Source organism: Lepidochelys kempii, chromosome 15, assembly GCF_965140265.1.
Source record: "Lepidochelys kempii isolate rLepKem1 chromosome 15, rLepKem1.hap2, whole genome shotgun sequence".
Taxonomy (NCBI): Eukaryota; Metazoa; Chordata; order Testudines; family Cheloniidae; genus Lepidochelys; species Lepidochelys kempii.
The window spans coordinates 26,292,655-26,307,427 of NC_133270.1; the positions used below are offsets into that span (position 1 = coordinate 26,292,655).

Sequence of the window (14,773 nt, forward strand, 5' to 3'; positions counted from 1 at the left end):
GTCTGACCCAGTATGGTTGTTCTTATGTAAGAATCTATATCATCAATATTTTTTTCTCTTCTGAGGTGTATGCATGCATTTTATATATGTAATAAAAAATCCTGACCCTCAAAAGTTCTGGGGATGAGCTCCTCGGTAACACGGGAGATTTCTGTGGCCTGCTGGACTCCATTACAAACCATTTTTAACGCTGCAAAAGTTGTTTAATTGTGGAGGTTTTCTGTGTATATTTTTAGAAATGTCTTCTTTAATTTTTCTTCAGCACACTGTTTTGAAACAGCATTCTCGCTTTCAGTGCCTTTTTTTTTTTTTTAATTAGAATGTGTTCTTTTGGGCTGGAAACCTTCAGCTATCCTTAATTGGTGTAGGAACCAGACCTCTAAAACCCTGTATTTAGAAGTGTGTTGCATTTTCCAACACTGCTGAGAAAAGGGCAGACCACCTGCCTTTGACATGAGTACTATATTAGATTGTAAACCATGAAATTGCTTTTATTTCAAATAATAACATAACTCAAATTTGATATCAAAACAGAACAAAGTGACTGGTGTAAAACAACCTCCTGACGGTCAAATAAATGTCACTGTCATACTTCAATGGCTAAAAACAGAATGCAACTCTTTAGTGGCATTGGTAGACAGGCATCCATTTGACTGACAGGCAACTGTGCTCAGAATAGCAGTTAGTTCTCCATTGAGTACCATGCATCAGGCTGGTAGTTAAGCACAATTACACTGCAGTGTATTCTACTAAACACCCATTCTGATGAGACTGAGTAGTTTATCATGGCAATTTCCTGCATCCATATTTTATTTTAAAAGTGGTAGGTGATAATGAGAAAAAGAACTTTAGTTTCTATTGTCTTCTAGTTTGTATGTTGTTAAAATTTAAGGGATTTAATATTGCAGATTAAATGACTTTTTTTAGAGCTGAAAGAAAATCTGTGTTAATTAACACCAATACTACTTGTTTTCATCATTAGCTCACTAGCACAGTTCTACTTTTATCCATTAATTGCTGTATTAATTTAACTATATGCAGTGAATGTAATTATATACAATATGGACTACTAAAAGTGACTCTTGGATATAAAGGGGTGATGGCCTTAAGTCTCATTCCTTCTCTGACAATGACTTCTTTGACAGTGTATGATGTCCTGGAGTTGCAGACTACTGGTTTTAGTTACCATAGTAACTAGTATCAGTGGTAACTCTAGGGCAAACTCACTTGTGAATTAGCAGAGTCCAGTTACTCAGTAGTGGGAAATGTTGAATCTGAATAGCCATTGCATTTTAACTTTTGGGAAGTTGCCCCTCTCAAAATCTAGTAAGTTGCCATTGGGAATCAACCTTTGACTCCATTGCTTTGCTGCTACGGGGTTTGTTTATATCGTGACATAATGTGCCTCTACGAGTGTATGATTTCTAAAGCATTTCTAAAGCAAAGTGTTGCATGCTGATAGATCCATGTAGACCCTGCTGGTGCATTTTAACATAGTGCTGTTTGAAAAAGTACAATGTTGAAGTGTACTAGGGAACCTTTAGTGCACACCAGCCAGGTCTATGTGGACCAATTAATGCATAACAATTTAGCATGCTTTAGATATCACACCCCTGCAAAGCACATAACCCCACCATGTAAACAATCCCATAGAGTAGTCCTCTAATTGGGACACCCTAATCTCCCTATTAAGAGAAAAGGCCACTTTAAAAAGAAAGGGGGGAGAGAGAGAAATACAAATGCTTCTCACTGCATTTAATCTTCTAATCCAGGGGTCAGCACTCTTCGGCACGCAGCCCATCAGGGTAATCCGCTGGCGGACCGTGAGACATTTTGTTTTTGTTGCCTGTCCGCAGGTACAGCCCCCCGCAGCTCCCTGTGGCTGTGGTTCGCTTTTCCCAGGCTAAAGTGTAGGGGCTAAACTTTGCCTTCATTTACGTCCATGCAACCCCACTAGCTCCAGTAAGGTTGCACAGGTATAAGTGCAGAGACAATTCGGCCTCCAGCATTAGACTGTTACACCACTAAAGCACTTTTTAACCATGGATCTGTGTTTTTTTTAAAAAGCAGTTAAGTATAATTACCTCCACTTTTGGAGTGGAGGGAAATGGGCACAGAGAGGCTAAATGACATGCCCAAAGTTACACAGTGAATCAGTAGGAGGAGTCAAGAATAGAATTTGGGTCTTCTGACTCTCATTCCCATGCCTTATACACTGGACCACACTACTTTGCTAAACATACCTTAATTCTTTAGCACTAACTGACTGTATGTTCACTATGCTAAATTCATACATGTGTGGTCAAGTAGCAACTATTAGATTGATGATAATGAATGGCAAACTGGCACCCAGGAATAAATTTTAATAAAACAGCTAGCCTGATTAATTGGGATGTGTTTAATCAAATGGAGTGTGTACTAATGTAAATGTAGTTCAAGGGTCAATTACGTATATACAAATGAAAATTTGCAAATGCTCAAGTCAGGTTTCAAATTCCATGTATCTGCAGTGATGGTTGCTGAAAGCCTTTTTTATATTAACATCATTCTGTGTTGATGTTACCTGTCCTGACCTGTAATGTGTGTACTCATTTGAGAGAAATGTACACTCGGTTCTGATATTTGCAGACTGTAATTTAGTAACTGCATCACTGAAGTAGGCCTAAGGATTTAGCTAGTCTAGCATCCCTTGTCACACAGTGCCCAGTACCAGTCTGATGATTTGGGGAACCTATTTACAATTTATGAATTCTGGTTGATATGAAGTTATAAAAATTGCTGTATCATGAATGCCTGTCTGTGTGTATCCACCATTGCATCCAGGTACAGTGGTGTATCATCAGAATGCAGCAACCATCTATTCAGGGTGAGGCATCTTGGGACAATGGGTTTCTCTTCCCTTGTCCGCAGCAGTGGAGAGAATGGAAATTCTCCAAGCAGGACAAAGATGAAGGCAACAGAGCAGGAGGATATAAAAGGATTTACTGGGGGAAGGTGCAGAGAGATTCATAGATAGGCAGGGGATGGATAAGACAAGATCAGAGGAGGCAAGCTGGGGGCATAAAGACTCCATGTTTCAGAACCCAAGCCATGCACTGCAAACAGAAGGAGCTCAGCTGGCACCAGGCAATGCTGATCTCTCCCAAAGAGTGCCCTGCAGTGATGAGGAAACTGAGGCAGGGACATGAATACAGAGCTTATTATTTTTATGGAGATCTGTGTTTCTTGTGCTATTAAATAGAGCAGTGGTGGTTCAGAATCATGTGCAAAGTCTGTGTGTATGTCAAGCACTTACATCTATCACGTGTGCCCTTGAAGAGGTAAACTCTCTTATAGAGTTCTGGGTGAGGGTGTGTTTAAGCTATGGGGGGTGAGTCTAATGGGCCAGCACTGGTTCCAGGGACAGGGGGCTGCACGGTCTGAACTCTCAGTTGTGAGGACTAGATTAAAAATCTGCACGCTGAGAATGTGCCCAGAGGCCCTAAAATAGGGACAGTGCCTGGGCTCCTTTCAGATGCTGGAGTCTTAAAACACAGGATTCGGCAGCTGGGTCACCTCACAATGGTCTGGCGTGTGGGCCAAGAGGGGACACTCAAGTGGATCTGTGACATACAGATTTTTAAGAGGAAGTCTTTGGGGCTTGGAGACTTGCAGTTGGGGCAGCATTATGATTTGCAGAGCCAACAAATGAGCAAAGCCCCAGGTTGCTGGAAGTGGTGAGTTAGGTTGTAAGTTGCAGTGTCTGCACAGGGCCCTTAAAAAGAGCAAGAGTAACCAAGCAGTTAATTATCTTGACTGGTCTAACAGAGAACCTGTTAGGTTCTGACCTTGTCCGCACTAGAGAAACTTTGCAAAAATTACCCATAATTGTTTATACTGTTTTTCACCTCCATTTGTGTTGGCAGTATTAGGAGCCTTAGTGTTGGCAGTTTGCTGGCATTTAAAATACAATGTCAATTAGATTTGCTTTGAGTGGTATTTAGAAGCAGGGTATCTAGCAGCAGGGATGCTAAAGCAGCATATCTTCTAATACCACCATTCCAACAGTTGTATCAATGGGATTTTTTTTTTTTTTAAGTAAAATTCTCAAGTTCAGAACGGGCTTTAGGGACTGAATTTTAAGCTAGTCTGTGTCTGTTCTGCTGCATTCTGCTGTTACTATGATACAACAATGGAAAGGAACGTTAACTAGTATTTTGTGCATTTGACTTATGTGAACTAAATCAAGACAGCTAATATCTGTGTATCAGTTTCTCACTTGTAAAATGCCATAATAGCTACCTCACAGGGTATTGTGAGGATTATTTTTTCTAAAGTGCTTTGAGATCCTTGAGTTAAAGATATATTACAAGTGCAAGTAGTAGTCTAATCAGGGCTGCCAAGGGGTTGGTGTTCTGACTCAGCTTAGATGGGTATGAGCTTGGATGTGACACTACTTCAAATTGAAGGCCCTTCAGATGGGAAAGGATTACTAAATCTGATTAGACAAAATTAAATATATATTTTTACTTTTAGTCACTTAGCAACCTGTGGTGGTTTAACTGGATGTAGGCAGGGCTTTGGAGCTGTGCTCCGGCTCCGCTCCAGCTCCAGCCAAAAACCTGCAGCTCCAATGTTCCAGAGCTGCTCCACGGGCTCCGCTCCAAATCCCTGGATGTAGGAGAGTTCTGCACACCTACCTGGCTGCTAGAGCCAAAACTAAGAGTCAGGTATTGCTGTAGGAGGGATGCTTGAGCCAGAGATAGGTAGGAAGGATAATGGTACTGCTATACCTAGGAATTGTAATGTGCCACATGGTTTATATATATATCAGCCACTTAGTTCAATTTGTTTTTAAGAACTGTTTAATTTCTCTGCATTGTTTCTAATTTCCTCTTAAAAATCCTGAGAATTTTCACGGTTAACTTTCTTCATCTTTGTCAAATATGTTACCGTGTACTGCGTTTCCAATGTAACAGGTCATTCTAGCTCAGCTTTTTATTGTGGATGCTGGAGAGTGTTACTGCTACATAGTAACGGTCAACATTGCATTTTGTTGTTGTTCCAAAATGAAGAAGGCTGTTCATTAAAGACACAGTCAGGTTAAAAGTATGTAAATATTAAAAACAATAATCTGATGCTGGTGTTACTATTCTTTAGTATATTTAAACTGAAAGAAACTTTAATCTGACCCTTCACTTACATGGTTTGTTTAAGTCTTACATTTCACTCTGCTTGGACAATAAAAATAGGCTGATCGAATATCACATCTTAAATTGTTTCGTTGTCAGGTGATCATGCACTGGTATAATGTGATGGTATTTGAGTTGCACATACTATGGGGGAATTCGTTAAATCCAAACAGTTGTTGAAATAAAAAACAACATGAGCGTCTGTTAATAGGTTCTGTAAAGCTACCTTAGCATAAATTGTGAATTTAAATTATTGTAACAGGAAGATTTATGTGGTTCTTTATACTGAAGGACATTCCTTACTGGACAAAGTCATTGACCCTCTTAGATGGATCCAGTTGTACAAACTGTGGCTGTATTGTCATCTAGCTGACTAGTATACAAGCTTCCAAATACAGAGTGCTGCAAAAGAAACATCTGCTCTTGCCTCTGAAGTGTGGCAAATATATCTTTCTGAATACTCCATCAGAGTTTTTGTTTATAACTCTGACGTCCCCCAACAAAGGTGTATTATCAAAATGCTCTATCAGGATCCTGGCCCCACTGCTATAGGTGCTGTACGAACACATAGGAAGACATTGTCCATGACCCATAAAGATTACAAGCTAATTCTAAAGCCTTTCTTTACAATAAGCTCTTATTAAGAGGTAATTGTTAGTTTTAAGTATGCTTCTCTCATTTTATTAATAAAATAATCCTCAACTGCTGTATTTCAGTGAGTTGTAGTAATATACTGTGGACTTAATTCTGTCCCCCCTTCTACAGTCCACTTACACTGCTCCAGCGTTAAGAGGGCAGAACACAACCCTTGGGAATATCCCTTATATAAAATGGCTCTTCTGCTGGCATAGGGTTGGCAGAGCAACCATGTGTTGCCCTTTTGCACAGCCCTGGCCTAGGGACATAATGGGCTGAGGAATGGGAGGTGGATGGAGTGCTCTGTGTTCCAGCTTTTCTGGACCATAGAACAGTGTCTAGATGGCCATTCAAGACTGTCATAATTTAGAGCAGGCCCAGAATTTGGATGCTGCAAAGGGTGGTGTTTAGCCATTGTTGGGGTGGGGATGCAACACACACACACACACACACACACACACGCTGTATCTCATGCAAAGGGCAAGAAACAACCTGGCCCCCCCTTGCACAGTTTATCTACAGAACAAAATTGATTAATTTATGCTACCTTTTCAAGATGTATCTAATCTAATTATAGTTGTGTTTAATTTTGTGGCCAAGACTACCAAACAAAATGGGGTTTAATAATCCCTGTGTATTAGTTCTCTACTAACAGTGCCACTATCAAGTATTAAAGATTTCTGCTATCCTCAGACTTGATGTAGTAATAAACCTCTTGAAGACAGGATTCTAGGCTAGATGAATAAATGATCTATTTCAGTGTATTGTTTCTTGTGTTTTAAAGTAATTAGTAATGGATTCAGGGGACTCTGACTGGTTATCCTTTCAATTTCTAATGAACATGCTTATGTCCCTTGGCTTCCCTGTACTGTCAGGAGGCTTTGTATGAGCTCCTTACAATAAGTCTCACTGAATGGTATAGATACTAGTCAGGAAGACTGACTCAGTCTTTTTTTTTTTTTTTAATCATCATTTTTTTCTGTTTTAAGTGTTTCTCTCCGTGAGAATGAGTAGCACAGTCATGAAGACTGATAGAGATAGAATCAGTACAGCTGTCCTTGAACATGAAAACTGGCAGGGGTGGGGGGAAATCCTATATACAATATTTTTGTAAACTTTTTTTTGTTTGCAGCCCTAGACGTGAAATAGCTGGGTGCTGAAAGTTGGAATTTGGAATGGAAATTTGTAAAGATATTAGGTGTTCCAGCACTGACTAGAGCAATTTTTAAGTCTCTTTTCCAGAGGTTTTAGGATTCAATTGTATCTGAGCTCCTACATTCCTAAATCCTTTTTGAAAATGATAGTCTCCTAAATCAGTTAGGCATTGTGGTGCTGAGTGCAGCAACACTTAAATATCCTTTAAAAATGTGCACCTTAATCTACTTCTTGCTTGAACATGTATAATAGGCAGAAAGAGATCACAAAGAACGGCAGAAGAAGACTGGGAAAGGAGGGGAGATGAGAGCAGTCTTATTTGTTGGGTTGCACTTGCATTGACAATTCTACATTCAGTTTTATTAATGTAGCGATTAGTGTCTCAAGTAATATCCCACTTAGAGGCTGACATTAGATCTGTAGAAGGGACTTTCCATATTACAAGAAATTAGTAATGTTACTAGCTTCATGGGGGGGAGAAATGTGAGATTTCGATCTTAATAGCCTAATCCAGTTTTTCCCTAAACTATTGAAAGTTGCAGAGTTTAAATATAGGAAATCTAGTAATGAGTCATTTAGTTTAATAGCGCCATTGGCTCCTTACCCTTCTGCTCCATCACTCTCGGTTGAATCATAGATGGGAATGCTAGTGACAGCAATTGTTATGTGAGATCTAGTCTGGGCCAGTAGAAAATCTGGAAATCACTTGGAAATCAGATTCTGCACCCATGACCACTTCACCATCACCATTTTCGCCTTATGGGATCCACTGCAACTTGACTGTAAACTTGAGGAGTGCAGTCCAACTCTTTCTGGAGAAATGGCTGTGTGTAGGTGATAGCAACCATAGGAGAAGTTGGGTGGGTGAAGAACACAACACAGCTTTTGATTTTTGTAGCCAGCTGAAATCTAATGTGGTCTTGGGTGGTGGTGGTGTAGTTGCAAAGCTGTCTCTGTGCTCCATGCAGACAGCACCTGTCATGTTAAACTCAAGGAGACAGTCTTTTAATTAGAAAAGGAGTACTTGTGGCACGTTAGAGACTAACCAATTTATTTGAGCATAAGCTTTCATGAGCTACAGCTCACTTCATCGGATGCATACTGTGGAAAGTTTAGAAGATCTTATTATATACTTATTATATACAAGTACTCCTTTTCTTTTTGCGAATACAGACTAACACGGCTGTTACTCTGAAACCAGTCTTTTAATTACACTTTAATGCTAGTATTTGATGTTAACTGTGGGAGAGGGAACACAAGTGGCCATTTGTTACTATGTCATACCACAGCATAAACTCCTGGCTACCAAAAATAGGAGTCCCTCTTTTTGGGGGTGGGGAAAAGGGGTCCTCTCTAAATAATACAGATACACTTGAGTTAGCAGGGGGGTTTCTTTCTTTTCTGCTTTCTATAGAAAGTGGGGACCAGTGATTGTGGACAGGATCCAAATCTATGACTCAGTCAAAACCCTCTGGAAATAATATTTACTGCTCTCTTGTTAATATAAATGACAACAAAAATCAGGTTCTCGTCCCCCAGGCCCTTTGTTGAAGCCTTTCTGCTATATCGGGATGCTCTTAACAACTGAATCCCACAGGCAGGGGAGTGCTGGCAGTAGAGTTCACTGACTTGAACCTTTGCCCCCTATACCTAAAACTGATTTCTTTATTTTCCCCAAGGAGAGTTTACTTTTTTTAAATCTAAGGGGGTGTCTCTGATTAGCAATAGGACTCCCTCATTCCCAGTGGATGGCTTTTATATGGTGTGTGCACAAGGCTTCAGTTTGTCCATTAGTATGCTTCTTTCTCACTCTGTCCAATCTATGCTCCATATTATTCTTTCTCTCACAGGATTTTTTCTCTTTATTCAAGCCTTTCCTCAAACATGCATCCAAAAACATTAGTCAGACTTCTGACCCCCACTATATTTGGGTTCAAAATTAGTGAAAACAAATCCATCCCTAATAGTAAAAATGTTAAGTTTACAGTCCTTTGGCTTGTAAAACATAACAACAGTGCTGAAACTTGAAGCACAACACTAATTCATATGCTGCTATTCTTGTGAAACTGACAAAATGACATGCCAGGAAAGTTACTTCTCCCAAACTGCTGTAGACACATACCATAAGCAAGCTTCCTTTGCAGTTGTCCAAGTGATTGATCACTGCTTCTTATAAACTGGAGTGTTAGTTTGTTTATTTATTTATTGTTGCTGGTGGGAATAGGTTCATTAGCGCATCACTGTTTCCCCCTTGCCAGTTGGTGGTGTGATGATATTGTCAGATGCACAAATAATGTAATTTCTGTCCAATAGCACTCAACAGTATGCAGTATTTGTAGCAGAAGCTGCTAGTTAGGCCTCTCTGTGCCAAACTGTGTGGTAATGTATAATGCTGCATGGTCCACAAGGAAATTACTTGGAATCATTCAAAGCTGTTAAACTGTAATTAGGGTGAGAATACAACTTCTTCTAGAGGGGAAAGTTGTTTAGTGTGTACAGTTTTGCTAGCAGTCAAGATTAGCCAAGACAGAAACATGGTTTAGCCTCCCTTCCTGTGTGAAATCTTTAAGTATTCAACTGAGGAGTTTCAAAAGAGCTGAAGGTAAAGTTCCCAAATCTCACTGAATTTTAATAAGATTTGGGTGCCTAACACTTCAGACTCTTGAAAAATCCCAACTCCAACTGTGTGGAACTCATTTAATTTTGTCCATGGGTTGTAGTTCCATTAACTTCAATGGGCTTTGGACAAGCCCTAAATGCACATTAGTAAAAGGTTCTGCAAAAATTCATTTTGAAATGGGCTTGAAGCATCTGTTTACTTTTCAGAGTTAGTAAAAGGGAAAGGCAGGGAGGAAGTATTCTCTTGCTTCCTGCTTGTCAGCATGTGATGCTTATATCTAGTTTTACCACATTGCTTAAAAATGTAACTTCACACAGTAAACTTCCTTTTTGCTTAACAATACCTCTAGCCAAATCAACATACATCAACATTATTTTCTCTTCCTTTCTTCTCAGTCTCATGAGGTCCTTTCTGTTTCTGAAACCATGGAGAGTCTCTCTAGTCTTACTCCATTCTGTTTCCCATGTTGCCCGTTCCCTTCCCAAATTACCCTCTGTAAGTTCCATCAGCCCTTCTGTCTAGGGGAAAGATTGGACAAAAACCCCTTTTCCCCTTTTGGAGACCATCACTGGTGATCCTTACTCAGGAACAGTTTGCTGTTGACTGAGCTAAGGCTCTCAGCTACAGGGCAAATCGCACAGCTCCCTTTTTGGAGCACTCCTAGCCCATGAAATATTGGGTGGGTATCAGGGGAGCAGCTGTTTGTGTGTGTGTGTGGTATTTCTTGCTTTTAACTAGACCTTGCATGCTCACGGGAAGGAAGGCTGTTACCTTTCAAACATCAATGCTGAATTTGGTTTTTCAGGTCTTCATCTCTTGAACAAAATTGGGTCCTTTCGGTTTTAGTAATCTTGCACATTGGCAAATGGTATCTGCCCACAGCCCCTTTCAGAGGGAGCAGAGTTCTCCCCGACAGCCCTCCTATTACTCATCTTGGCTCCAAGTTAATTTTTTCCTGTTCCAGTATCTGATATAGTCTGTATCTACCCAGCTGGTTCCAGGCCTGAAGGAAATGTCAGGAACTGGTACCAGGAATCATGGCACTATGTGGTTGGTTCATTCATTGGTCTCTACTGAGAGAGCCAAAAATGGGGCTAATTAGTGCCACACGTAGTGGTGTCCTTGCTATCCATTAAATTCATGTAATCCAAAAGGCTGACACTTGGGACAGTTTTTTAAAATGTATTGACACTAGCAGTAATTCCTCTATATAAGAGAACAGTCTCAAGTTTGCTCGCAGTAATCACATGGTACACTTACTGTGAGCTGGAGGAAGCTACACCCTTCCTGCTCTTGCACTGGATTCTGACTGACCTCTTGTGATAACTGCCTGTCTCCACAACAAAATTTACCATATTAAGCAGCCATGTTATAAAAGCAACCCAACCAATTTAAAAACTGAAACTTTGCTTGGGTGGATGGAACCAAGGTTTAAGCTGTTTAAATCAGATTACAAGGCATATCCTGGTTCTTTGACATGGTTAGTAGCATCCAGTTTGGTGCCAGCCACTTTGGCAAAAAATAAACAGTTTTATAACATGATCGTCCAACACAGTAACAGCTTTGTGGACTGTCTATAAATCTAATGCCCCTCTTTTCTGCAGCTTTTTTATTGCCACCTGATGCACCATTTTTGCTGGGTCAGGGACAAAGTTAAAGGACTGTTTGAATGTTGTTTCAGCTAAACCAGTTTCTTACAAGGTTTTGTTTTGCTGGTGAATATGGGCAATGCCAAACTGGAAACAGTGTTTGAGCACTGCATCTTAAACATGGTTCCCCAACTCTCTGCAGCCCAGGATAAACTTACCCTAAATCAACAAGAGGAAGAGTATTTGTTTTGCATCCCTCATTTTTGATATTAAGGCAGCTCTGTGTGGTGTGCTCATGTGAGCACCCTAAATAGTTCTAGAGGGAGAGATCAGCTGCCCAAGAACAGAGGGCATGTTGGAATTCCAAATATTCCTGCCTCCTTCTGAAATTAAATGTTTTTAATCCGCATCTCATGGAAACTGACTAGCTGAAGCATGAGACTTCCTTTACACTAGAAGGGGCAATTAAATACTTGATTCTTCAACCATGATTTTTTAAAAGGCTTGGAGTCTTTATCATCCTTATCCATTTGATGAAGCTTACTTGGAGTCTGTTTTGGTCATATTAATCTTCCTTTAAATATTAGCATAGAATATCTGAGCTGTCTTTAAATTATGGAATGTTCTTGAGGCTAAAATAGAGTTGACAGCTAAGCTGTCAAATTTCAAGACAAGCACCAGTAAAGTAATGGAGAGAAGATAAATTAATGTGCATGAAAATGAAACTCTTCACTGCTTAGTGAATATAAATGCTGTAGGTAGAATACATCTACTTTGCTGCTGAACATGCCTAGTATGCCCCAGCATTCCATTACATTCATTGGAACAGGAAAAGGGTGCACCAGCAGTGAACAGGCTGCATATAATGATCTGTGTCTGTGTGTGTTTTAGACTGACTCCTGTCTAACCTGGATCCAGTTAAAGCTTTTTGCCTATTCCATAGATCTGAGCTCCACAAATAACCAGTTATAACTTGTGCTCTGATGTTTGAAAAAGTTGCTCTAGATCAAAGCTTACTTCGTAGTCTGGGATAAAATAAATATTGTGTATGTGGCCAGTCATGGTATGTCTTGAATCGTTCTCTTCCACGCATGTCTCTAAAATGTGAAACTTCTCACAGTTGAGAAACCACATTTTAAAAACTTTTATAACCTAGTAATAAACTAAATCACAAGGTCTGTACATTTATCCTGTCAAGGGTATATTGTAATATGTGAAACTAGCTATTGATCACAGGCCTTGAATGTATGTTGTAGCTGTTTGTGTAAAAGCATAAGTTGGCAAATGCATCCAGTGATCCTTTCCAGTTGATTTGTGTCCTCAGACATCTCAATACAAATGTAATGAACAGGAAATCTAATTAGACATAGTTTGATACAGCTAAGGGAAAGTGACAAATTGAGTGTCTGTTGCTACTTGTTATGGCTCCATTTTTTTTCTTTCCATTTCTCGTTCTTTTTGTTCGCATTGCTTGCTGTGTTCATAGTACTCCACAGTTTGAAGGCTTTTTTATTATGTGAACAAGACTGATGCATTTAATTTATACAGTACTCAGTACAGATCTTTTTTGTCTAAATCACTAATGGGACATGGTGAGACAATATTTGGATTGAACTGATAGGAGACACTAGTTCCAATTATTTCAGTGACTCTTAATATGAGAGAACTAGTATTTCAGTGTGTATTAATTTAGCCCTGATGATTACATACATGTATGTACCCTCATAAGTTTACTACTCATTTGTTTCTGATTTAAACACATGCTGACGAATGAATGAAGCCCTCTGATAAAGGAGACCAAATGTTGCTTGCTGAAATGTTCTTGTATTTCTGCTTTACTCAAAAGCAACTGCTCTGTCTCAGAGCCAAATTTATCATGATAAAGTATTTGTTTTTCAAGAGAAATGGCAGGATTAAAGTCTCTAAGCAACTGTAAATGCTTAAAAGAATCCTCTGAAAGAGTTACTTTTAAAGTTTCCTCTCTTGTGAGGGGCATTTCTGCATTGGATAAGGGAATAGTTTAGATGGCCTAGCAGGGATGATAAATCTAATAGAAGACTTCACCTGATGGTCATATAATATGAATGGAAACATCTCAATTTACATTTAAAGGAACATTGAGCTATTTCTGCCTTATGTGGCAGAGGCAGGGGAGAACTTTGTTAGGATCGGGGTGAAATCCTGGCCCCACTGCAGTAAATGGCAAAACTGGCATTGAATTTAGTGGGGTCAGGATTTCACCCCACAACCTTGGATACTCCTAAGTGCCACGCCAATGATGATGCAGCTTTAAGGCATTCTGCCCAAACAGAGGAGTGCTAGATTGGTCCAATGTCAGTCCCTTCTGGTCCAGCTGGTGTAGGGGATATTCTGGAGTGGGAGTGAGAAGGGAAAAATTGGGGTGCACCCTGACGATCCTGGCTAGTAGGGCAGATCCTTGTATAGGTGATAACAACCCTCCTCAAGTTAGAGCATCCCTGAGTGGTTCCACCCCCAGTAGTTTGGTTGTGCCCCAGACATACTCCAGAATCAGGGGAAATAAAGTTGGCCTAAAACTACACAGGTCCACCTTCCCCTTGTTTGCCAAGTGCTGCTCTAGTGCACCTGAGAGAGCTCTTGGTATTTCATGCTAACCAGGAAGATATGCTATATCTGTTCTCACAATTTAAGCTATTATATAGCTTAACACTTATTCAGAGCCTTATTTTTTTTACATTGTTTTGTTGTAAAATAATGAATGAAGTTTCTTATTTTCTTCATTAAATTTTCACTTTTGACTTGTGTCAAGCTGCATGGATGGAAATTGGAATTCAATGAAAAATGTTGTCTGTGCATTTTTAAAATGTTACTTAAATAAAAACAACTTTAATGTGCTGGATATATAAATTTATTTTTTTGTATCAAAACAGTATTGCGTTTAAAACAACTGATTAGAGGAAGTATTATCTATAGCTAACAAATTGATCTGTTTGTTTCTGGTCACCATGTCCTTCAGTATTTTTAGAAGTAGTAGATCTGAACCTCCTGTTTTTGTTCATGAATTTGAAGAGGAAAAGAAGCTTTTTTGCTTTTTCAATTCCCAACTGGTTTCTCAACTTTGAATGAACTAGTTATTGAGATGAAATAAAGAGAATATTCTCTGCACCAGGAGAAGACCCTACTGCTGTCAAAAGCTGCTTTAGCACTTCAACAAACCCTAGTTCCAGGTGCTTAACCAGTGACTTCCAGCAGTTCAGCGGTTTAACTTTTATTTTTAAAACTTCAGCAGCAAACACGTACTGTCTGAATATTTTCTTATTCCATTCAAATTATTTTAATAAATTTAAAATAAGTTTAGGCTTTATTATGAATTGTCATAATTTCAAATTTATTTTAGTTTTTTAAAAATCCAGTTTTGAATTTGTTTTAAATCGGATGTTTATCCACTCTCTGATTAGGACTTCCCTGCAGTGTTTGGAGCCCAAACTTTGCAGCATAGTGCTACTGCACGACAATCAGTAAGTGACATTGCCAAGTCTGTTTTCATTGTCCAGATGTAGTGAGAATTAAATTATATCATTAAAATATTGTATTGATCTAAAAATGGAAATGTTTAAATCTGT

The 14,773-nt window shown here is 39.3% G+C and overlaps 1 protein-coding gene across 3 annotated transcripts in view; it reads left to right on the forward strand.

Annotated features, from left to right (window-relative positions):
- Positions 1-14,773, forward strand: part of LOC140898831 (calcium release-activated calcium channel protein 1) — a 32,202-nt gene that overhangs the window by 3,411 nt on the left and 14,018 nt on the right. Inside the window, exon 2 of one of the 3 annotated variants that reach the window (XM_073313315.1) lies at positions 14,609-14,668. The exons of the other annotated variants lie outside the window; for them this stretch is intronic. Coding sequence (XP_073169416.1) covers positions 14,609-14,668 — 60 coding nt within the window. The remainder of the gene's footprint in view (positions 1-14,608; positions 14,669-14,773) is intronic. 3 annotated transcript variants of the gene reach the window in all.